This window comes from Salmo salar, chromosome ssa10 (assembly GCF_905237065.1).
Source record: "Salmo salar chromosome ssa10, Ssal_v3.1, whole genome shotgun sequence".
Lineage (NCBI taxonomy): Eukaryota > Metazoa > Chordata > Actinopteri > Salmoniformes > Salmonidae > Salmo > Salmo salar.
Genome location: NC_059451.1, coordinates 92,336,745 through 92,359,735, shown reverse-complemented (window position 1 = coordinate 92,359,735; position 22,991 = coordinate 92,336,745). Strand labels below are relative to the sequence as shown.

General features: G+C 42.0%; 1 protein-coding gene across 3 annotated transcripts; it reads right to left on the bottom strand.

Annotated features, from left to right (window-relative positions):
- Positions 1–1,049: 1,049 nt before the first annotated feature.
- Positions 1,050–13,515, bottom strand: LOC106561188 (E3 ubiquitin/ISG15 ligase TRIM25). 3 transcript variants are annotated; one of them, XM_014124868.2, is made up of 11 exons: positions 13,169–13,514; positions 12,957–13,009; positions 10,745–11,352; positions 10,430–10,519; positions 7,572–7,805; positions 6,435–6,591; positions 6,156–6,191; positions 3,577–3,822; positions 3,417–3,476; positions 3,069–3,329; positions 1,050–2,959 (listed from the first exon to the last, which is right to left on the bottom strand). In XM_014124868.2, the coding sequence occupies exons 3-11, from the start codon at positions 11,318–11,320 to the stop codon at positions 2,895–2,897; spliced, it is 1,725 nt and encodes a 574-aa protein (XP_013980343.2). In that variant the 5' UTR covers positions 11,321–11,352; positions 12,957–13,009; positions 13,169–13,514; the 3' UTR covers positions 1,050–2,894. The 3 variants fall into 3 exon arrangements, with proteins under 3 accessions (XP_013980343.2, XP_013980341.2, XP_045544185.1); XM_014124866.2 differs by having other exon boundaries at positions 1,050–3,329; positions 13,169–13,510; XM_045688229.1 differs by lacking the exon at positions 6,156–6,191 and having other exon boundaries at positions 1,050–3,329; positions 13,169–13,515.
- Positions 13,516–22,991: the final 9,476 nt, after the last annotated feature.

Below are 22,991 nucleotides of genomic sequence, written 5' to 3'. Positions count from 1 at the left end.
ACAATTGATTTGTCAGAGGACAAACCATTCACAGAGACAAACTGATATCTTTCCGACAGATAAGATCTAAACCAGGCCAGAACTTGTCCATGTAGACCAATTTGGGTTTCCAATCTCTCCAAAAGAATGTGGTGATCGATGATATCAAAAGCGGCACTAAGATCTAGTAGCACGAGGACAGATGCAGAGCCTCGGTCTGACGTCATTAAAAGGTCATTGACCACCTTCACAAGTGCAGTCTCAGTGCTATGATGGGGTCTAAAACCAGACTGAAGCGTTTCGTATACATTGTTTGTCTTCAGGAAGGCAGTGAGTTGCTGTGCAACAGCTTTTTCTAAAATCTTTGAGAGGAATGGAAGATTCGATATAGGCCGATAGTTTTTTATAATTTCTGGGTCAAGATTCGGCTTTTTCAAGAGGCTTTATTACTGCCACTTTTAGTGAGCTTGGTACACATACGGTGGATAGAGAGCCGTTTATTATGTTCAACATGAAGCTTGGTCCAGTAATAGCTCTCTCCTTGTCTTGAAGCTAGATCCAATAGTAGCTACTATCTCTGTCTTGAAGCTAGCTAGGTCCAGTAGTAGCTCCTATCTCTCTCGTCTTGGAGCTAGGTCCAGTAGTAGCTCTCTCGTCTTTAAGCTAGATCCAGTAGTAGCTACTCTCTTTCTTGTCAATAAGCTAGGTCAACTGGCTGCTCCTCTCCCTGTGCTGATGCTGTGTTGACTGGTGGTTTTGGATCATATCAGCATAAAGCTGGTGGGAAACAAGGAAGAAGGTAAAGGTGACCTCTGCCACCGACAGGCACCCACCAGGTTTGTTGTCACTCCTGTTATCTCACACACACTCACCTTTGCTGAGCCCTGTGGGACAGACAATCTAAGAGACAAAAAGCAGAACAGACAGAAGTACTTACCTGGGCATTCACACGATTGGATGTTTGGTAATAATAAAGAGGTTTTGTGAGAGGACTATTAGAGGAAATTAAATGAATCAATGACACATTGTAGTATTGCTTCTCAGTAAACGGTACACACTGGGCGCAGACGTCATTTCAACCTTTAGTTTTTATTTACATTTGGTTGAGATGTCAACTAGCATGAATTCAACTTGAAATCAACAAAAAATGTCAACATGTCATTGGATTTAGGTTAAATGTTGGGTGAAAAAAAAAAAAAACTTAATTCCCCTTACTTTTTGCAAATCCAATCAGTTTTCCACATTGATTCACATCATCAGATATATTTGTTGTTCTTGAAATGCAGTGGAAACATTGATGCAACTAGTTTTTGCCAAGTGGGTATTTAATGAACTAGCTTTGTCATGAGAAGTGCTTTAAAGGAGCAATAAAGTTAATATGAAATTAAAACGTAAACAAAAAACAGAATAAATTAGCAGTTAATTTCTGATGTCATACTGAGTGTGTTTGTATTTGAAAAGATGGCGCCGGAGATGGCTGCCGTTTTATGGGCTCTTAACCAACCGTGCTATTTTGTTTGTTTTTTTCACATTGTTTGTAACTTATTTTGTACATAATGTTGCTGCTACCATCGCTTATGACCGAAAAGAGCTTCTGGAAATCAGAACAGCGATTACTCACCTTGAACTGGACAAAGAATCTCTCTTTAATGAGTCAGGAGAGAGCAATTTACTCCAGACACCCGAACAAGCCCTCATCCCCATCCTTCGCAGGAGAAAGAGACGGAAAAGATTTTGCAGAAGGAGATCGGGGTGCCTTGTGAGGATCTGCCGACATGAGGCTAAATCTGCCGTTGCCATCTGTACTATTAGCCAACGTACAATCGCTGGCTAATACATTGGACGAACTAAAAGCACGTATATCCTACCAATGGAACATTAAAAACTGTAATATCTTATGTTTCACCGGGTCGTGGCTGAACGACGACATGAATAACATTCAGCTGGCGGGTTATACATCGTATCGGCAGGATAAAACAGCAGCCTCTAGTAAGACATGGGGTGGCGGTCTATGTATATTTGTAAACAACAGCTGGTGCACGATATCTAAGGAAGTCTCAAGGTTTTGCTCGTCTCTGTTATTATCTATGCATAAGTCACTTTAATAACTCTACCTACATGTATATATTACCTCAACTAACTGGTGCCCCCTGTACTATTGTTCTTTTACTGCTGCTCTTATTTATTTGTTACTTTTATTTCTTATTTTTTTAGGTATTTTTCTTAAAACTGCATTGTTGGTTAAGAGCTTATAAGTAAGCATTTCACAGTAAGGTCTACACATGTTGTATTTGGCACATGTGACAAATAACATTTTATTTGATTTTGTGTTGACAGACTCCTGTAACCTACTGTATATATAAGCCTGATTCCATTGTGGTCCCCTTTCCCTAACATTTTGGTGTTGCAGATCTAAAAGAATGGGATAGGTGATGACTCCATGTGGTTTTCTAATAGGCCAAGTGAAGCATCCTCCATATTGCTTACATCCTTCCAGTCCTGTCAAACTTGTGCACACTGAAGGGGTAGGAGCTAACTCCCAAACTGGAACTAGGCCTTGTTTGAGTTTTTCATGGCTTACTATTTTCCTCAGCCCACAGAGGCCAGCATGCATGTGTTTATACAACAAACCCTGGTTCTTCAGATTTGCAGTCAGGACACAAACAATCTTTTATGTCAGAGCTGGGGAAAACAGCAGCACTCCATCAGCAGAGACATTAAGCATATTTTTCAGAACTTCAAGATTATAAAAAAAGGAGAAATAACAACGTTATGGACTAAATCCATACCAAGTTTAATATGAAAGCTCCTTTACTTCTATCACTGTGTCAGTATCTTCACAGATGATCCATGACCAACTGTAAACCCAGGATAAAGAGGTTCAGTGAATGTGGTCTGGACTCTGTGGAGGAGGGTCATTGTGTCAGAAACGTTGTAGAAGGACAGAGTTCCTGCCCTGTGGTCCAGGTACACGCCAACTCTGGAGGAGCAGGGGACAGTGATAACAGTTGTTGAGCAGTTGTGCATGAAAGTACATCTAGAGGTTGAGCAGTATAAACTCAACGACTGATCATTCCGTCCAAACGCACCAACTTCATCCCATCCGTTTCCATTCCTGATGATTCCTTTATATGAGACGGCTACTTTAACAGAATCCCCGCTCCACTCTACCTCCCAGTAGCAGGCTCTAGACAGACCCTCTCTACACAGCACCTGGACGAAGTAGGTAAATCTGTCTGAATGGTGAAGGTAGGGCTGGGCCTTTCCATTATTTGTCACCTTCCTGTTTCCCTCAGACAGACACAGGCACTTTTGAGCTGAGTTAGGATCCAATGTGAGCGGTAAGGAATCTGAGAAAATGTCAAAACAAAGTTGAAAATGCAGATGTAATAGTGTGTGCATGCATGGGTATATGGAATTGTGCGTTTCAAACTCACATTTCAAGAACTCTTCTCTGATCCTGGGTTCGGGGAGTGGAACATCATGAAGATTTGTTGCTATGGATTACAGAGAGAATCAAATATAGCTGATCCACTCTGATCATCATGGCCCTGGGCACACTCAACAACAGTTGTGTTAAAACGTTTGTGCACTTACCCAGATTGACTAGATAGTGTTGTTTTTCCCGTAGAATCTCATAAAAGGCTGCTTTCACCTTAGAGCCTCCTGAGTGGAGGGCCTCGTACAGCAGTCTCATCTGTTCCTGGCTGGGCCTGGCATCACGGATCGTATTATACATTTCTTTATGAAGCATGCATCTCTGAAGCAGTTCATCTGCTATAGGCATCACCATGGTTACCCTCTGAATGAGCTCAGACCTTTGCTCATCCACAAACTGGACACCTTCAGTTGGAGAGAGAGAGAGAGAGATAAAGTTATGACAATAATATCACCATCTTTCAATCTGCCTCTAGATTTTTATAGTACCAGTCAAAAGTTTGGACACAGGGTTTTTCTTTATTTTGACGATTTTCTACATTCTAGAATAATAGAGAAGATATCAAAACTATGAAATAACACATGGAATCATGTAGTAACCAAATAAGTGTTAAAACCGGTTCGGGATAGGGGGCAGTATTTTCACATTCGGATGAAAAGCGTGCCCAGAGTAAACTGCCTGCTACTCAGGCCCAGAGTCAAATATTTGCATATTATTAGTAGATTTGGATAGAAAACACTCTGACGTTTCTAAAACTGTTTGAATGATGTCTGTGAGTATAACAGAACTCATATGACAAGCAAAAACCTGAGAAAAATCCAACCAGGAAGAGGGAAATCTGAGGGTTGTAGTTTTTCTTTATAATCCCTATTCAAACTAGTGTCTGTGGGGTCATATTGCACTTCCTAAGGCTTCCACTAGATGTCAACAGTCTTTAGAACCTTGTTTCATGCTTCTACTGTTACTGGGCAGAGAATAAGAGCCCAGTCAATCAGTGGACTGCCTGGGACCAGTGAGTTGTCCTTCTTTTTCCTCTGTAATGAATACGCTATTGTCCGGTTGGAATATTATCGAATGTTTATGTTAAAAAGACCCTAAGGATTGATTGTAAACATCGTTTGACATGTTTCAACGAACGGTAATGGAACATTTTGACTTTTTGTCTCTGGTTTTACGCTCGCACATTTTGCCTTTGGATAGTGATTTGAATGCGCGAACAAAAGGAGGTATTTGGACATAAATATGGAGTTTTTCGAACAAAAAGAACATTTCTTGTGGAAGTGGGAGTCCTGGGAGTGCATTCCGACGAAGATCAGCAAAGGTAAGTGAAGATTTATAATACTTTTTCTGAGTTTAGTTGACTCCAGAACTTGGCAGGTAACTGTATAGCTTGCTTTGATGGCTGAGCTCTGTACTCAGAATATTGAAAAATGTGCTTTCGCCATAAAGCTATTTTGAAATCTGACACAGCGGTTGCATTAAGGAGAAGTGTACCTATAATTCTTTCAATAACTGTTGTAAAGTTTATCAACGTTTATGATGAGTATTTTTGTAAATTGATGTACTCATTCACCGGAAGTTTTGGGAGGCAATACATTTTCTGAACATCACGCGCCAATGTAAAATGGGGTTTTTGGATATAAATATGAACTTTATCGAACAAAACATACATTGAGTCCTGGGAGTGTCATCTGATGAAGATCGTCAAAGGTTAGTGATTAATTTTTGCTGTATTTCTGGTTTTTGTGATGCCTCTCCTTGCTTGGAAAATGGCTGTGTGGTTTTCTTGTCAAGTTGATGTCCTAACATAATCTAATGTTTTGCTTTCGCCGTAAAGCCTTTTGAAATCGGACAATGTGGTTGGATTAACGAGAAGCTTATCTTTAAAATGGTGTAAAATAGTTGATTGTTTGAGAAAATTGAATTATGATATTTTTGTTGTTTTGTATTTCGCGCCCTGCTATTCCATTGACTGTTAGCGGAACTCCTGTCCATAACAGGTTTTAAACAAATCCAAATATATTTAATATTCAGATTCTTCAAAGTAGCCACCCTTTGCCTTAATGACAGTTTTGCACACTTTCTCTCAACCAGCTTCATGAGGTAGTCACCTGGAATGCATTTCAATTGTTAAAAGTTCATTTGTGGAATTTCTTTCCTTAATGCATTTGAGGCAATCAGTTATGTTGTGACAAGGTAGGGGTGATATACAGAAGATAGCCCTATTTGGTAAAAGACCAAGTCCGTATTATGGCAAGAACAGCTCAAATAAGCAAAGTCAAACGACAGTCTATCATTACTTTAAGACATGAAGGTCAGTCAATGCGGAACATTTCAAGAACTTTGAAAGTTTCTTCAAGTGCAGTCACAAAAACCAACAAGCGCTATGATGGAATTGGCTCTCATGAGGACCGCCACAGGAAAGGAAGACCCAGAGTTACCTCTGATGCAGAGGATAAGTTCATTAGAGTTAACTGCACCTTATAAATGCTTCAGAGTTCAAGTAACAGACTCATCTCAACATCAACTGTTCAGAGGAGACTGCGTGAATCAGGCCTTCAAGGTTGAATTGCTGCAAAGAAACCACTACTAGTAAAAATAAAGAAAAACCCTTGAATGAGTAGGTGTCCAAACATTTGAATCGTACTGTATATGAATTAATAAATCATCATGAAGGTTGCTTTGACCTAAAATCAAATATCATTTAATATTGAGTTGGCCCCAAATGCAACATTACCATATTCCTCTGTACTTATGGTCGCTGGCATCAGTACTAGAATGGTATGAAAGAGCGCCAACGAGAGAGATTTCATGAAACATGTAATGTTAAAGATGCAATATAGAAAGTCTGACAAGCTAAAACATTGTTCTCATATTTACTGTTCAAAATGAAATTATATGATCATACCATATGATTTACTCTCTTGCCAGATAAAGCAACATAATCTTTATGTACCAACATTTCCAAATAACAATAAGATATTACACTGTGCTTTTGCTGTTTGTGAAGTCCTACCTTTCCCAGGTATCTTGGCCATTTCCTCCTTGAACATAACCTCCAGTCGCTGTTTTAGTGCAGATATTGATTTCTTTAAATCCTCAAATGAGATTTGGTAGACAGTGATGCTGGGTAAGGCCTCAGATCCAGGAGGGACACAGAGAGACTGGAAACTCTACAGAGACAGATCAGAAAACAAGAAAAAGATTATCAACGTGGGCAAGACAAAAGAGCTGATCGTGGACTACAGGAAACGGAGGGCCAAACGCCCCCATTCACATCGACGGCTATAGTGGAACGGATTGAGAGCTACAAGTTCCTCGGTGTCCACATCACTATGGACCTATCACGGTCCAAACACACCAACACAGTCGAGAAGAGGGGAAGATAACATCTCTTCCCCCTCAGGAGGCTGAAAAGATTTTGCATGGCCCTCAGATCCTCAAAAAGGTCTACAGCTGTACCACTGAGATTATCTTGACTGGCTGCATCACCGCTTGGTATGGCAACTGCTTGGCTTTTGACCGCAAGGCGCTACAGAGGGTAGCGCGTACAGCCCATTACATCACTGGGACCGAACTTCCTGCCATCCAGGAACTCTATACCAGGCGGTGTCAGAGGAAGGCTTTAAAAATTGTCAAAGACTCCAGCCACCCGTGTTATAGCCTATTCTCTCTGCTACCGCATGGCAAATGTTACTGAGACCCAAAAGCTCCTGAACAGCTTCTACCCCCAAGCCATAAAACTGCTAAATACTCTACCCACCCACTCACACACGTATCACATATGCTGCTGCCACTGTATATCTATACTGTTGCCTTGTCACTTTACCCCAACCTATATGTTCATATTTACCTCAATTTCCTCGTACCCCTGCACATAGACTCAGTACTGGTAGCCCCTGTACTGTATATAGCCAAGCTATCATTGCTTATTGTGTATTTATTTCTCATATTACTATTTTTATTTCTATTACCATTTTTTTATTTTTTATTATGCATTGTTGAGAAGGGCTTGTAAGTTAGCATTTTACTGTTAGTCTCCACCTAGTTGTTTACGAAGCACGTGCTAATTAACATTTGATCATGGAGAAAGACATTGACTACACTTCAGGAGTAACACCTGCTGCAATGGACAGAGAGTCAGTGATGTCACCTGGAGGAAATGGATGTGATCCTCTGTGTGTGAGAGCTGCTCCAACTCAGCCTCTCTCCTCTTCAGCTCAGCGACATCCTGCTCCAGTTGCTTCAGGAGTCCTTCAGCCCGACTCACTTCAGCCTTCTCCTGGGCTCTGATAAACTCCTTCATCTCAGAGCGCCTTTTGTCAATTGAGTGGACCAGCTCAGTAAAGATCCTCTCACTTTCCTCAACTGCTGTCTGTGCAGAGCGCTGTTAGGACAAACAGAGAGGAGGGGTTCCATTTTAATAGGGCTAGGCCCCTTTTTTCTCAATTTCCACCTGAATGACGTGCCCAAAGTAAACTGCCTGTTGCTCAGGCCCTGAAGCTAGGATATGCATATAATTGGTACCATTGGAAAGAAAACACTTTGAAGTTTGTAGAAATGTTATAATAATGTAGGTGAATATAACACAATAGATATGGTAGGAGAAAATCCAAAGAAAAAACAACCAGAATTGTTTTGGTTGAGAGATCATCCTCTTAGAATGGCAAGTATAAGGTCATATTGAAAATTAGCTCCCTGGGTGCAAATCCTATGGCTTCCATAGGGTGTCAGCAGTCTACGTTCAAGGTTTCAGGCTTGTAACTTACAAAACGAATAAGAAATATCAGTTTTAGTACAGTCTTGGTAATTGGTAATTTGTGTTTGCGCGCGCCTTGAAGACAGGGTGCACCTTTCCTATTGAACATACTTCTTTCCGTAAGAAATATTATAGTTTGATTACATTTTAGGGTATCTGAGGAGTAAATAGAAACGTATTTTGACTTGTTGAAACAAAGTTTAGGGGTAGATTTTAGGATTCCTTTCTCTGCATGTTGAACGAGTGGATCACTCAAATCGATGGCACCAACTAAACTGACTTTTTGGGATATAAAGAAGGATTTTATTAAACAAAACGACCCTACATGTTATAGATGGGACCCTTTGGATGACAAATCAGAGGAAGATGTTCAAAAAGTAAGTGAATATTTAATCGTTATTTGTGAATGTATGAAACCTGTGCCGGTGGAAAAATATTTTGATGTGGGGCGCCGTCCTCAAACAATCACATGGAATGTCTTCGCTGTAATAGCTACTGTAAATCAAACAATGCAGGCAGATTAACAAGAATTTAAGCTTTCAGCCGATATAAGACTGTACTTAAATGTTTAATATCCATCATTTTTATGATTATTTATTTGAATTGCGCACCCTCCAGTTTCACCGGAAGTTGTCCCACTAGCGGGACGCCTAGCCCTAAAATGTAACCAGTCTATTTACTCAGCTCTCACCAGAACCCCAGCCTGTTCCCCCTAGTTATACTGGGCTTCAGTTTAGGAATAGTAAGTCACTTTATAGAGTACTATCTGTTAAAACCTCTTACATCTAGACGTTCCGCTAGCGGAACACCTGCTCCAATATCCAATGATAGGCGTGGCGCGAATTACAAGTTCCTCAAAAATACAAAAACTTCCATTTTTCAAACATATGACTATTTTACAGCATTTTAAAGACAAGACTCTCCTTTATCTAACCACACTGTCCGATTTCAAAAAGGCTTTACAGCGAAAGCAAAACATTAGATTATGTCAGCAGAGTACCCAGCCAGAAATAATCAGACACCCATTTTTCAAGCTAGCATATAATGTCACAAAAAACAAAACCACAGCTAAATGCAGCACTAACCTTTGATGATCTTCATCAGATGACACACCTAGGACATTATGTTATACAATACATGCATGTTTTGTTCAATCAAGTTCATATTTATATCAAAAACCAGCTTTTTACATTAGCATGTGACGTTCAGAACTAGCATACCCCCCGCAAACCTCCGGTGAATTTACTAAATTACTCACGATAAACGTTCGCAAAAAACGTAACAATTATTTTAAGAATTATAGATACAGAACTCCTTTGTGCAATCGAGGTGTCCGATTTTAAAATAGCTTTTCGGTGAAAGCACATTTTGCAATATTCTGAGTAGATAGCCCAGCCATCACGGCTAGCTATTTAGACACCCACCAAGTTTAGCCCTGACCAAACTCCGATTTACTATTAGAAAAGTTTGATTACCTTTGGTGTTCTTCGTCAGAATGCACTCCCAGAACTGCTACTTCAATAACAAATGTTGGTTTGGTTCAAAATAATCCATTGTTATATCCAAATAGCGGCGTTTTGTTCGTGCGTTCAAGACACTATCCGAAGTGTAAATAAGGGTCACGAGCATGGCGCATTTCGTGACAAAAGATTTCTAAATATTCCATTACCGTACTTCGAAGCATGTCAACCGCTGTTTAAAATCTATTTTTATGCAATTTTTCTCGTAAAAAAAGCGATAATATTCTGACCGGGAATCTGCATTTAGGTAAAAAGACGAAAGAAAATAAAGCATGGGGTCGACTCGGGCACGAGCCTGAGTCTCACAGTACTGTGACCAGCCACTATCCAAACGCGCTACTTTTTTCAGCCAGAGCCTGCAAAGTCACGATTCAGCTTTTTGCCGCCTTCTGAGAGCCCATGGGAGCCGTAGGAAGTGTCACGTAACAGCAGAGATCCCCTGTATTGGATAGAGATAATCAAGAAGGGCAAGAAATTGTCAGACGGGGCACTTCCTGCATGGAATCTTCTCAGGTTTTGGCCTGCAAATGAGTTCTGTTATACTCACAGACACCATTCAAACAGTTTTAGAAACTTTGGAGTGTTTTCTATCCAAAGCTAATAATTATATGCATATTCTAGTTTCTGGGCAGGAGTAATAATCAGATTAAACCGGGTACATTTTTTATCCAGCCGTGAAAATACTGCCCCCTAGCCATAACAGGTTAATTGGAATCATGTAAAAAAACTCACCTTGAGTGACTTCACAGCCTGTCTCACCTCCTGTATCTTCCCCTCTCTCTCCTGAATTCTCTGCTTGGCCTGGTTGTCACTTAACTGCTTCTGTAGAGAAACAAATGTCATAAAATGAAAGCTTAAATATCATGTTAATTTATATTGGCTATTCTTTCTAAAAGCATACGTTTGTCACATATTAGTACCATCATATAGACGTGTTAGTAACATCATACAGACATAATGACTATCTCACATTAAATTATTCTCTGATTAATTACATTTTCATATATACTGTATCCTGGATGAGATGTTTAGCATTGTTGCCCTTACCAGCCTCTCAATCCTTTCTACTGCTGGGGAAACGGTATCATGGCCTTTGTGTTTCTCCATCTCACACTGATAACAGATACACTGCTGATCAGTACGGCAGTAAACCTCCAGCAGCTTGTCATGATGAGAGCAGATCTTCTCCTGTAGTTGTGTGGAGGCTTTGACCAGCTTGTGTTTTTTAAATGCAGGAGATTCATAGTGAGGCTGGAGGTGAGTCTCACAGTAAAAGGCTAAACACACCAGACAGGACTTGACGGCTTTTAATTTTTTCCGAGTACAGACGTCACACTCAATATCTCCAGGTCCACCAAAACAGAGAGCTGGAGGAGCAGCTTGGATTTCTGTCTTCTTCAGTTTCTCCACTAACTCGGTTAGTAGAGGGTTTCTGTTCAGAACAGGTCTTGGGGTAAAGGTCTGCCTGCACTGGGGACAGCTGTACACACCTTTTAGATCATCCTGATCCCAGCAGCCTTTAATACAGTCCATACAGTAGTTGTGTCCACAGGGAATAGCGACTGGATCCTTCAGTAGATCCAGACAGATCGAACAACTGATCAGGTCCCTGGCCTCTGCCATGTTGATACATACACTGACCAAGCAGCAGAGTTCTGTAAGTAAAGCATTGGTGGTTGTGACTGGGAAGGAAACACTGTGTGTTCTGTAAGAGGTGTGGTGTTGAGCAAAGATCAGGAAGTTGTTGCAGACTCAAGGGAATATCTACAGTAAGTTCCTTTATTTCTTAAAAACGAAAGAACACTCATGACTAATGACTATTTGGTCACACGAAAAATAACTTTCAAAAAGTCTTCATAAGCACTATAAATGCTTCACAGTCAAACAAAGGCTGATATGATATGCCACTATTTAATAATAATTTATTTTTCAATTAAAATGCTTCACTTTTATTTAGACAGGTGGGTAATTGACAAATGTGTTTCCTACAATTATGCCCTGCCATTGGCTGTGAGTAGATCATCCCAGTTTTCCCAGAAATGCCAACTCTTGCTGCATGAAATAAAGCTGCTTCTGCTGACATTATTGTAAAAATAAAAATGTCTTTATTTATTTAACTAGGCAAGTCAGTTAAGAACAAATTCTTATTTACAATGACGGCCTACCAAAACGCAAAGGGCCTCCTGTGGGGACTGGGGCTGGGATAAAAAAATATTTATATATATATATAAAAAAGAAATATATAAAAATATATATAAAAATAACATGGTAGCAGCACAAAACATGGTACAAACATTATTGTGCACAGTCAACAGCACAAAGGGCAAGAATGTAGAGACAACAAAACATCACACAAAGCCGCCCACAACTGTCAGTAAAAGTGTCCATGATTGAGTGTTCGAACGAAGAGATTAAGATAAAACCGTCCAGTTTGAGTGTTTGTTGCAGCTCTTTCCAGTCGTTAACTGCAGCAAACTGAAAAGACAAGCGACCCAGGGATGTGTGTGCTTTAGGGACCTTTAACAGAATGTAACTGGCAGAACGGGTGTTGTATGTGGAGGATGAGGGCTGCAGTAGATATCTCATTTAGGGGGAGTGAGGCCTAAGAGGGTTTTATAAATAAGCATCAACCAGTGGGTCTTGCGACGGGTATACAGACATGACCAGTTTACAGAGGAGTACAAAGTGCAGTGATGTGTCCTATAAGGAGCATTGGTGGCAAATCCGAATGGCAAAAAACATCTAGCCGCTTGAGAGCACCCTTACCTGTCGATCTATAAATTATGTATCCGTAATCTAGCATGGGTAGGATGGTCATCTGAATCAGGGTTAGTTTGGCAGCTGGGGTGAAAGAGGAGCGGTTACGATAGAGGAAACCAAGTCTAGATTTAACTTTAGCCTGCAGCTTTGATATGTGCTGAGAGAAGGACAGTGTACCGTCTAATCATACTCCCAAGTACTTGTATGAGGTGACTACCTCAAGCTCTAAACCCTCAGAGGTAGTTATCACACCTGTGGGGAGAGGGGCATTCTTCTTACCAAACCACATGACCTTTGTTTTGGAGGTGTTCAGAACAAGGCTAAGGGTAGAGAAAGCTTGTTGGATACTAAGAAAGTCTCTACAATTCCAGTAACCATCCGGTTCCCCTCAGACAGATACAGGTGCTCATTGACTGTGTTGGGTTCCAAGGTCAACTGGCAAGAATCCCCCGTGACAGATTTATCAGGTAGTTCCAGGATTATAATGTGTTTTACTTACACTTTCAAAACTCCTCTCTGGTCTTGGGCTCAGGAGTGGGGTCCATGATGTCACTATAGAAAGACAGACAACTCTTTAGTTTAAATCAACATAATCTTCGATAAGATTACAGCATTTAAGGAAAACTTCTATTACAAAAGGAAACGCTACCACATCTACATGGAGACAACCTCTTCAACTGAATTCCACTAAAACAATGATTATATCTTTACCAAAGTCATGAGGCAAGTCAGCTTGGAGTTGTCTTCTTCATTTACCCTAGAGCAGATCTATGCCCCTGTTCAGTTCTAGGCCTGTTGGTTTACACTCCCATAGACATCAACATCTCACTTCCTCTTCAGTCTCTGCTACTACTTAGTGAGGGACTCATGAAAGATAGCAAGCCCATAAAATGTACATTACTGCCACCAACTGGACATTATAAAAACCCACAGCAATCAACAGGCAAGAAAGGAATTCAGAATCAACACCTCGCCCCTACACTCTAGGCACTTCTATACACCTGAAACAATTGGAAAGGTGTAAGACATATGGTGAAAATTCCATCCAGCCTAAAGGCTATTTCCCAATTTTACATAATTCTCCCAAAATGTGCACTTGCACACTTCTCAACATGTATTTGAAAGCATTGGATTGTAAGCATTGGCTGGAGAGTTTCCACCATTGTTAAATCCATGAGTGGAGTATGCAACTTCACAGGGTGGAGGATCAAGATGCAATCTTAGAAGGCATGATGACCCAATTACCTATCAAATTCTTTCATACAGGAGGGTCTAGGGGTATTTTGAATTCAGCAGCGCTCACAGCTTTCAACACATTTCCAAAGCAACTTTTAATAGCATATTCGGAACATTTTACTGACTGAATACACCCAATATCGCTCCCCCAGTCTCTCCCTTATGACAGTGCAGACTAGAAGGTCATGTTTCACCCATGATGATTAAGGGTAGGATTTGGGGAGGGTAACCTCCTGCTTGTTCTGCCAGACATAACAGCATTCAGACCAACAGCCTGTTCTTCTCCATCTGATTCATATCAGTCCAAGGGGCTCAGACCTCAATAAACAACACTACATAACTCCACTCTGCTGATTTACTGGCATGTCCAGATGTGGTCACCACAGAAAATTACAAGGACTACTGGTTAGATAGGAAACGGAAACCAATTGTTACTTATAAATAAAAATTAATGTACTGAATGTGCTGGTTGACAACATGCATAGTAAAGTTTGCTTAACTATATATATATATTTGTCTGTCGTGACTACAACACAAAGCATATTGAAACATGGTGGCAGCGGTACTCAAAAGAACCTGGATCTCATCGATTAAAATAAAGAATACATCCCAGGCGTCAGTTTGGAAAAGTGCCGCGTTAACAAGCTAGTCATCACGCTGAACGTCGTTAGCTGGCTATCGTGACTCTATGCTAAAAGCTAACTGGCTATTGGATACAAGCAGATTCATGAGTAGCTAACGTTCCATTCTACAAATAAATCGCCATGGAAAATGCACTGAAACCTGCGGGAAAAATATACTTTGATGATTGTAATTTAGCACTCACCAAGGAAAAGATGGAAAGAGGAATTCAATTTGTACATGGGAGAAAAACCTGATGACCACAAAGTGAAGCTACTGTATAATCGCATTGGGGGAAAAGGCAGATATTTATGATACCCTCATAAATATGAACACAACAAATACAAAAACAGAAGTATACAAACAAGAGTACATAAACCTAACAGACAGGGGTATTACATATCAAGATTCATTTTCAATTTGTTAAATATTTTTATGGTGCGTATTGCTTTTTTGTTTTTACATTTACTGATCATTTCAAATAATATTTCAATTCTATCTTAAATAATGTGAAGAGGGGTTTGTTCTCTGTCCACTTCATTTTATGGACAAAGAATCTTCCATGAAAGATAAACAAATTAACAATGGAAGTTACATCTTCTAACTCACACCAAAATCGTCTGACATAAGAGCAGTCCCAAAATAAATGGTCAAGAGTCTCTGGGTCACAACCACAAAATACACATTTGTTATCAATAGCTATTTTAAATCTGTGTATAATAAAGGTCTTTACAAGGTAGATTCTATGAATGAGTTTGTATGATACTTCTTTCACCTTATTAGAAATACAATATTTACCAGATAACAACGAAACTTTGTTCCAGTTCACTTGTCCTAGGGCTGCATTCCAGTACATTCTAGCAGAGGGAATAGTAATATATTGACATAGTTGCCTTATATACATGTTATTACATTTATAGTTTAAAATGTCAATTCCTTCTAATTGTATTGAGGCTACAAAATCCTCAACAGTTGCACTTGGAGTATTGTAATATTCTCCTAAAAGAAGAATAGCACCTTTAGGGACAGCTCTTACAACAATTTGATACTCCTCGGGAGTGAATGTAACATTATGTGTTCTAATAAATTCTGGATAATCATATAGTTGTCCATCATTATTCAATAATTGTTTAACCCAAATAATGTTGTTGTCAAACCAGTTCTGGAAAAACAAAGACTTGTTTTTGTATTTTATGTCTTTATTATTCCAGATTGTATACCTATGAGGGGAAACATTGTGTTTGTACATGAGGTTCCAAGTAAGAAGTACTTGTTTCTGAAAGTTTGCAAGCTTAATAGGGATTTTACCCATATCAAAGTTGCATTCGAGTAAGAATTCTAGACCACCAATTTGTTAGAATATTAAATTAGGGATTACATTCCAAATGCAATCCTTATTTCTTAAATTGTTTTGTATCCATTTAATCATAAATATTATATTAGAGGTTTTAAAATCCAGAGCATTCAACCCTCCCTCACCTTCGGTGCTACATATTACCGCTTTTCTTAAATAATGAGGTTTATTCCTCCATATGAAGTTAAATAATTTAGTATCAACCATTTTAGTTCCTGACAGAGGAACATCCAAGGCAAGAGAGGTATAAACTAATCTGGACAGACCTTCAGATTTTGATAAAAGTACACGTCCAGATAAAGAAAGATCTCTTAATAACCAGGAGTTAAATCTCTTTCCAATTTTCTCTACAATTGGAGAGAAATTTAAGTTGGTCCTTTTTTTCTGATCTTTGCTAACTGTAATACCAAGATATGTGATCACATCTCTTACAGGGATATTACATACTGAGTTTAAGTCATATCTTTTCAACGCAAATAATTCACATTTCCTAATATTCAGAGATAAACCTGATACATGTGAGAACACTCAATAGCTTTCCTGACTTCATTATGATCTTTCAAAAAAAATGGTGGTGTCGTCAGCCAATTGTGAACATTTTCTTTCTTTGTCTTGTATCTGAATACCCCTAAAACTATCCTTATTGATATGAAGTGCCATAACTTGCCAATAAAAATAAGAAAGGAGAAATTGGGCATCCTTGTTTAATTCCACGTCTAATGTCGAATCTTTGTGAAGTTCCATGGGATAATTTAACAGAGCTGTTACTATTATTGTAAAGTGTCTTAATTACTCTTTGAAAATATTGACCAAAACCAAAAAATCTAAGAGTCTCAAAAAGAAAATAATGTTCAACTGTATCAAATGCCTTGTAAAAGTCTACAAATAAAATAAAGCTATCTTTCATAATGTGCTCATTGTAGTCAATCAAGTCCAATACTAGTGGAATATTATTACATATATGTCTGCCCTTCATAAAACCAGACTGGGTATCATCAATGATTTGGTCAAGACCTTTTTTAAGTCTTTCTGCAAAGATCGATGCAAGTAGCTTTCCATCATTGTTCATTAATGTGATTGTTCTCCAATTTTCTAACATCATAGAATCTTTGTTTGGTTTGGGTATTACAGAAATTAGGCTCTGTGTCATAGAAACAGGCAAGACCCCTAAATCAATTGCCTCCTTAAAAACATTAAATATAAATTCAATAATATCCTCCTGAAAATAGTTATAGAATTCACTGATAAGGCCATCATTCCCTGGAGATTTGTTCTCTTTTAACTTGCTGATACATTTTTTTATTTCATTGATAGAAATAAATTCATCACAAGACTTTTGGAAGTCTTCATCTATGAATTTTGCACAGTCTTTGACAGAGTCTAGAAAGGCAGATATGTCACTAGTAGGACAGGCATTACCGGTATAAAGGTTACCTTAGAATTCTGAAACATATTTTGAAATATCTCTGGGGTTTTCATTTTCTTTGCCGTCTATATTGAGCTTATAAATAGATGTAAATTCAGAATTTTTTTCTTTCTAAATTGTAAAAGTATTTTGTATTTTTTTCACCTTCCTCCAACCATCTCCTTCTTGATCTTACAAATGCCCCTTTTGCTCTCTCTTCATTCGGTCCATTTCTAGTTGTAAAGAGAATAACTGACCCTTTCCTTCTTCATCAAGGTCCTCCATAGAAATTTGAGAAAGTATTTCCTTAACAAGTTTATCTTCCCTCAATCTTTTAAGTTCAGCAATTTCTTTAGCTCTCTTCATGGCTGTTTGTCTTATTTCATACTTTATTAATTCTCAATATTTCCCATAAGACTTAAATAGTTGGTGTAACAACTGTCTTCAAAAATGGACCAAGGCGCAGCGGGAATGTGGAATGTGTTTTAATAAACACAAGTAAAGCATCCACAGGGAAAAACAATAAACTCTACTCACGATGACAGGAACAGTTTTGCAGGCACACAACACGCAGTGCAAAAACAACTACCCACAACCCCAAAGAAAAACACACACTCCTATGTAGGACTCCCAATCAAAGGCAACTCAACACACCTGCCTTCAATTGGGAGTCCTAATCACCAACACGACACTTAACACACAAAAAACCTGCCACGTCCTGACCAAAACTAATACAATACCTCCCTCTGCTGGTCAGGACGTGACAGTACCTCCCCCTCAAGGTGCAGACCCCAGAATGCACCTAAAAGAAAAAACAAACCCCCAAACAACAAAAAATATCCCCCTAAACAATAAGGAAGGGAAGGGAGGGTGGCTGCCGTCAACGACGGCACTGTGCTACACCCTCCCTCCCCAACCCACCTCTCCTGGAGGTGGCTCAGGTGCAGGACGTGGACCTCGCTCCACCTTCGGCGTCGCCCACTTCGGTGGCGCCGATAGCTGCGCCGGGCAGACGGGCCACTCGGGCTGACCCTGGCAGACGGACCACTCGGGCTGGGCCGGAGGACAGGCGGGCCACTCGGGCTGGCCCGGAGGACAGGCGGGCCACTCGGGCTGGCCCGGAGGACAGGCGGGCCACTCGGGCTGGCCCGGAGGACAGGCGGGCCACTCGGGCTGGGCCGGAGGACAGGCGGGCCACTCGGCTGGGCCGGAGGACAGACGGGGAACCCTGGCAGATCCGGGCAGTCGGGCCGCCCTGGCAGACCCGGGCAGGCGGGGCGCCCTGGCGGCTCCGGGCAGTCGGGCCGCCCTGGCGGCTCCGGGCAGTCGGGCCGCCCTGGCGGCTCCGGGCAGTCGGGCCGCCCTGGCGGCTCCGGGCAGTCGGGCCGCCCTGGCGGCTCCGGGCAGTCGGGCCGCCCTGGCGGCTCCGGGCAGTCGGGCCGCCCTGGCGGCTCCGGGCAGTCGGGCCGCCCTGGCGGCTCCGGGCAGTCGGGCGGCCCTGGCGACTCCTGACTGGCGGGCGGCTCTGGCGACTCCTGACTGGCGGGCGGCTCTGGCGACTCCTGACTGGCGGGCGGCTCTGGCGACTCCTGACTGGCGGGCGGCTCTGGCGACTCCTGACTGGCGGGCGGCTCTGGCGACTCCTGACTGGCGGGCGGCTCTGGCGACTCCTGACTGGCGGGCGGCTCTGGCGACTCTTGACTGGCGGGCGGCTCTGGCGACTCTTGACTGGCGGGCGGCTCTGGCGACTCTTGACTGGCGGGCGGCTCTGGCGACTCTTGACTGGCGAGGCTGGGCTGACGCACTAGACGCCTGATGCGTGGGGCTGGTACTGGACGTGTCAGCCTGGAGACACGCACCTCCATGCTAGTGCGTATAGCGGGAAACACCGGACCGTCGAGGCGCACTGGCGGTCTTGAGCGCAGGGTTGGCATCACCCCTTCCGGCTCGATGCTCACCTCACCCTGGCACATGCGGGGCGCTGGTACAGGGCGGACTGGCCTGTGCGTACGTATAGGCGAGATGGTGCGTACCTCAGCATAACATGGCGCCCTCCACCTCATACGCACCTCCCTGTAATCACGGGTAGCTGGCTTACGGCTCTTCCTTGGCCTGGCCAAACTACCCGTGTGCCCCCCAAACATTTTTTATTGGGGGTGCCTCTCCGGCTTCCTCGCCAGCCGTGTTCCAGCATAACGTTTGCTCCCTTCTCCTGCTGCCTCCGCTCTTCTCAGTGCCTCCACCTGTTCCCATGGGAGGCGATCCCTTCCGGCCAGGATCTCTTCCCAGGTGTAGGATCCCTTGCCATCCAGGATGTCCTCCCATGTCCATTCCTCCACCCGATGCTCCTTCCTCTTCCGCTGCTTGGTCCTTTTGTGGTGGGTAGTTCTGTAACAACTGTCTTCAAAAATGGACCAAGGCGCAGCGGGAATGTGGATACTCATAGTTGTTTTAATAAACACAAGTAAAGCATCCACAGGGAAAAACAATAAACTCTACTCACGATGACAGGAACAGTTTTGCAGGCACACAACACGCAGTGCAAAAACAACTACCCACAACCCCAAAGAAAAACACACACTCCTATATAGGACTCCCAATCAAAGGCAACTCAACACACCTGCCTTCAATTGGGAGTCCTAATCACCAACACAACACTTAACACACAAAAAACCTGCCACGTCCTGACCAAAACTAATACAATACCTCCCTCTGCTGGTCAGGACGTGACAGTTGGGCTTTCCTCCAATTGTCTTGTATAATATCTTTGGCATCCATCTTGAAATTATCATCTTCCAACAGTCTACTATTGAGTTTCCAATAACTCCGATTCGGTTTATTAACTTCAGATCCATTAATATTTAAAGATAAGAATATGACTTTATGATCAGTAAGAACTGATGGTTCAATTGATACCTTGACTACAGAATTATCTAATGAATTTGAAATCAACCAGAAGTCAATTCTTGACTGTCTGGACATGTCCTTGTTACACCAAGTGAAGTCCTTTTTATCAGGATGTCACGTCCTGACCAGTATAGGGGTTATTTGTTATTATAGTTTGGTCAGGATGTGGCAGGGGGTATTTGTTTTATGTGGTTCGGGGGTTATGTGTATGTAGAGGGGTGTTTTATTTATGTTTTCCGGGGTTTTGGTGTATGTTCTTGTTTTGGTATTCTAGGTTTTTCTAGTTTGTATATTTCTTTGTTGGTCTGTGTGGCTCTCGATCAGGAACAGCTGTACATCGTTGTTCCTGATTGAGAGTCATATATAGGGAGCTTGTTTTCACCTGGTTGATTGTGGGTAGTTGTATTTTGCACTGCTGTTATTATTAGCCTGTGAAACTGTCGTTCTTTGTTTATTGTTTTCGTGTTTACTTTAATTAAATAAATTAAAGATGAGTATTCACGTACCCGCTGCGCCTTGGTCCCCTTCTCTCTTCAACGACGGCCGTTATAAGAGCACTTACTCAGAGAGACTGATCTCAGTTTATAGAAATGCATACAGATTGGAAGAGCTGCAGAACTGTCCAGACAGAGAGCTAAAGTCCTAAATGTGCAGGGCCCTGTAGCAGTGCATGCATTAACACAGGAAGAGAGACTAAGAGGGAGAGGAGACCCTACAGAGGGACAAAGAGGGAGAGTAGAACCTACAAAGGGACCGAGAGGGAGAGGAGACCCTACAGAGGGACAGAGAGGGAGAGGAGACCCTACAGAGGGACAGAGAGGGAGAGGAGACCCTACAGAGGGACAGAGGGAGAGGAGACCCTACAGAGGGACAGAGGGAGAGGAGACCCTACAGAGGGACAGAGGGAGAGGAGACCCTATAGAGGGACAGAGCATTATACAATGCAGATACTGTGGACGGACACATGAGAGAAAAAAGGAAACATGCCCTGCATATGGACAAAAATGTAAATCCTGTGGAAATAAAACAATCACTTCTCTACGGTTTGCAAAAGTGCAAGGACCAGCAAGAGAAACAGAGTCCTGGCAATGGAAAATGTGTCAGCTGACTCAGAGAGAGGTGAGGATGTTCTCTGCATCACACTAGAGCCAAAGTTAGAGAGCATCAATGTGGTACAGGAGAAAACCACAGACCCCAATGCAGCTCTCTTTACAACCATGCTGGTCAATAAAAAGTCAGTCGGATTTCAGCTAGATTGTGGTGCTAGTTGTAATGTTATCCCTGCAAACCTCACAAAAGCAAGTCACCTAGAGCCCTGCAGTCAGGTATTGGTGATGTAAAACAAGAGTACTCTGACACCACTGGGGAAGTGCACACTTAAAGTGATCAATCCACGCAATAAGAAAACCTACCAAGTTGAGTTCATCGTAGTCAACAAGAACTTGCACAGGCCCATTCTAGGAAGTAAGGCTATCCAGTCAATGGAGTTGATTACTGTGCAGCACCACAACTTCATGGCCATCGAGAAAACAACAGGATCCTGGACATAATAGCAATTCAAATTGAAGTATTCTGATGTATTCCAGAATGGATGCTTACCCGGCAAACTGAAGCTGTAAGTGGATGAGACGCTACAAGGTGGCTGCGCATGCCAATGGGAATCAGTCCAGCCCCAGAGATCTTCCACAGGAAGTTGACCCAGGCAATGGAAGGTCTTCCAGGAGTCAACATCATTGCAGATGACATCCTGATTGTGGGAGAAGGAGACAATGATGAAGCAGCGAGTCTGGACCATGACAATAACCTGAGAATGATACTGGACAGATGCAGGAAGCTCTATATCAAGCTGAATAGCTACAGCTCAGGCTGCCCCACATTGGCCCCCTGCTAACATCAGAGGGGTTGAAAGTGGACCCAGAAAAAGTGACAGCCATCAGACAGATGCCTAGGCCTAGAGATGTGCAGGGGGTGCAGCGCCTCCTGGGCATGGTAAACTACCTAGCCAAGTTCTGCAGCCACACCACGGAGCTCTGCGAGCCACTGCAACAGCTAACACACAATGACTCACTGTGGGAGTGGTCAGAGAGACAGGAGTTGGCTTTCAATAAAATCAGGGATACCAGTGCACAGACCCCTGTGCTGAAATACTACAACCCATCAGAGCAGCTTGTACTACAGTGTGATGCTTCAGAGAGTGGGTTAGGAGCAGCCTTGATGCAAGGACAACCAATAGCATATGCCAACAGAGCCCTGACAGAGACTGAAACAGGGTATGCACAGATAGAGCAGGAGCTGCTTGCAGTGGTGTTTGGCATGGAGAGGTTCCACCAATTCACATATGGACGAACTGTCGACGTGCAGTCAGATCACAAGCCTCTAGAGAGCATCATGACAAAGCCTCTCTTCAGCACACCAAAAAGACTACAACACATGCTCATGAGACTCCAAAACTATGAGGTCAGTCTCCAATACGTTCCTGGAAAACATGTGGTGCTGGCCGACACCCTGAGCAGGACGTGCAGGGCCTTGCACGTATTCATCCCCCTTGGCGTTTTTCCTATTTTGTTGCATTACAACCTGTAATTTAAATTGATTTTTATTTGGATTTCATGTAATGGACATACACAAAACAGGCCAAATTGGTGAAGTGAAAAAAACTTGTTTCAAAAATATTATATAAAAACTAAAATGGAAAGTAGTGCGTGCATATGTATACACCCCCTTTGCTATAAAGCCCCTAAATAAGATCTGGTGCAACCAATTACTTTCAGAAGTCACATAATTTGTTAAATAAAGTCCACCTGTGTGTAATCTAAGTGTCACATGATCTCAGTATATGTAAACCTGTTCTGAAAGGCTCCAGAGTCTGCAACACCACTAAGCAAGAGGCACCACCAAGCAAGCGACACCATGAAGACCAAGGAGCTTTTCATGGTGTTGTGGAGAAGTACAGATCAGGGTTGGGATATAAAACAAAATCCAAAACTTTGAACATCCCATGGAGCACCATT

Bases quoted from the DNA above. Each gene is read 5' to 3' on its own strand.
- LOC106561188 (XM_014124866.2), bottom strand. From the start codon at position 11,320: ATGGCAGAGGCCAGGGACCTGATCAGTTGTTCGATCTGTCTGGATCTA. The intron at 10,520-10,744 runs GTAAGGGCAACA...GTTTCTCTACAG, and splicing joins TAGAAAGGATTGAGAGGCTG to AAGCAGTTAAGTGACAACCA. The intron at 7,806-10,429 runs GTGAGTTTTTTT...TTGTCCTAACAG, and splicing joins AGGCTGTGAAGTCACTCAAG to CGCTCTGCACAGACAGCAGT.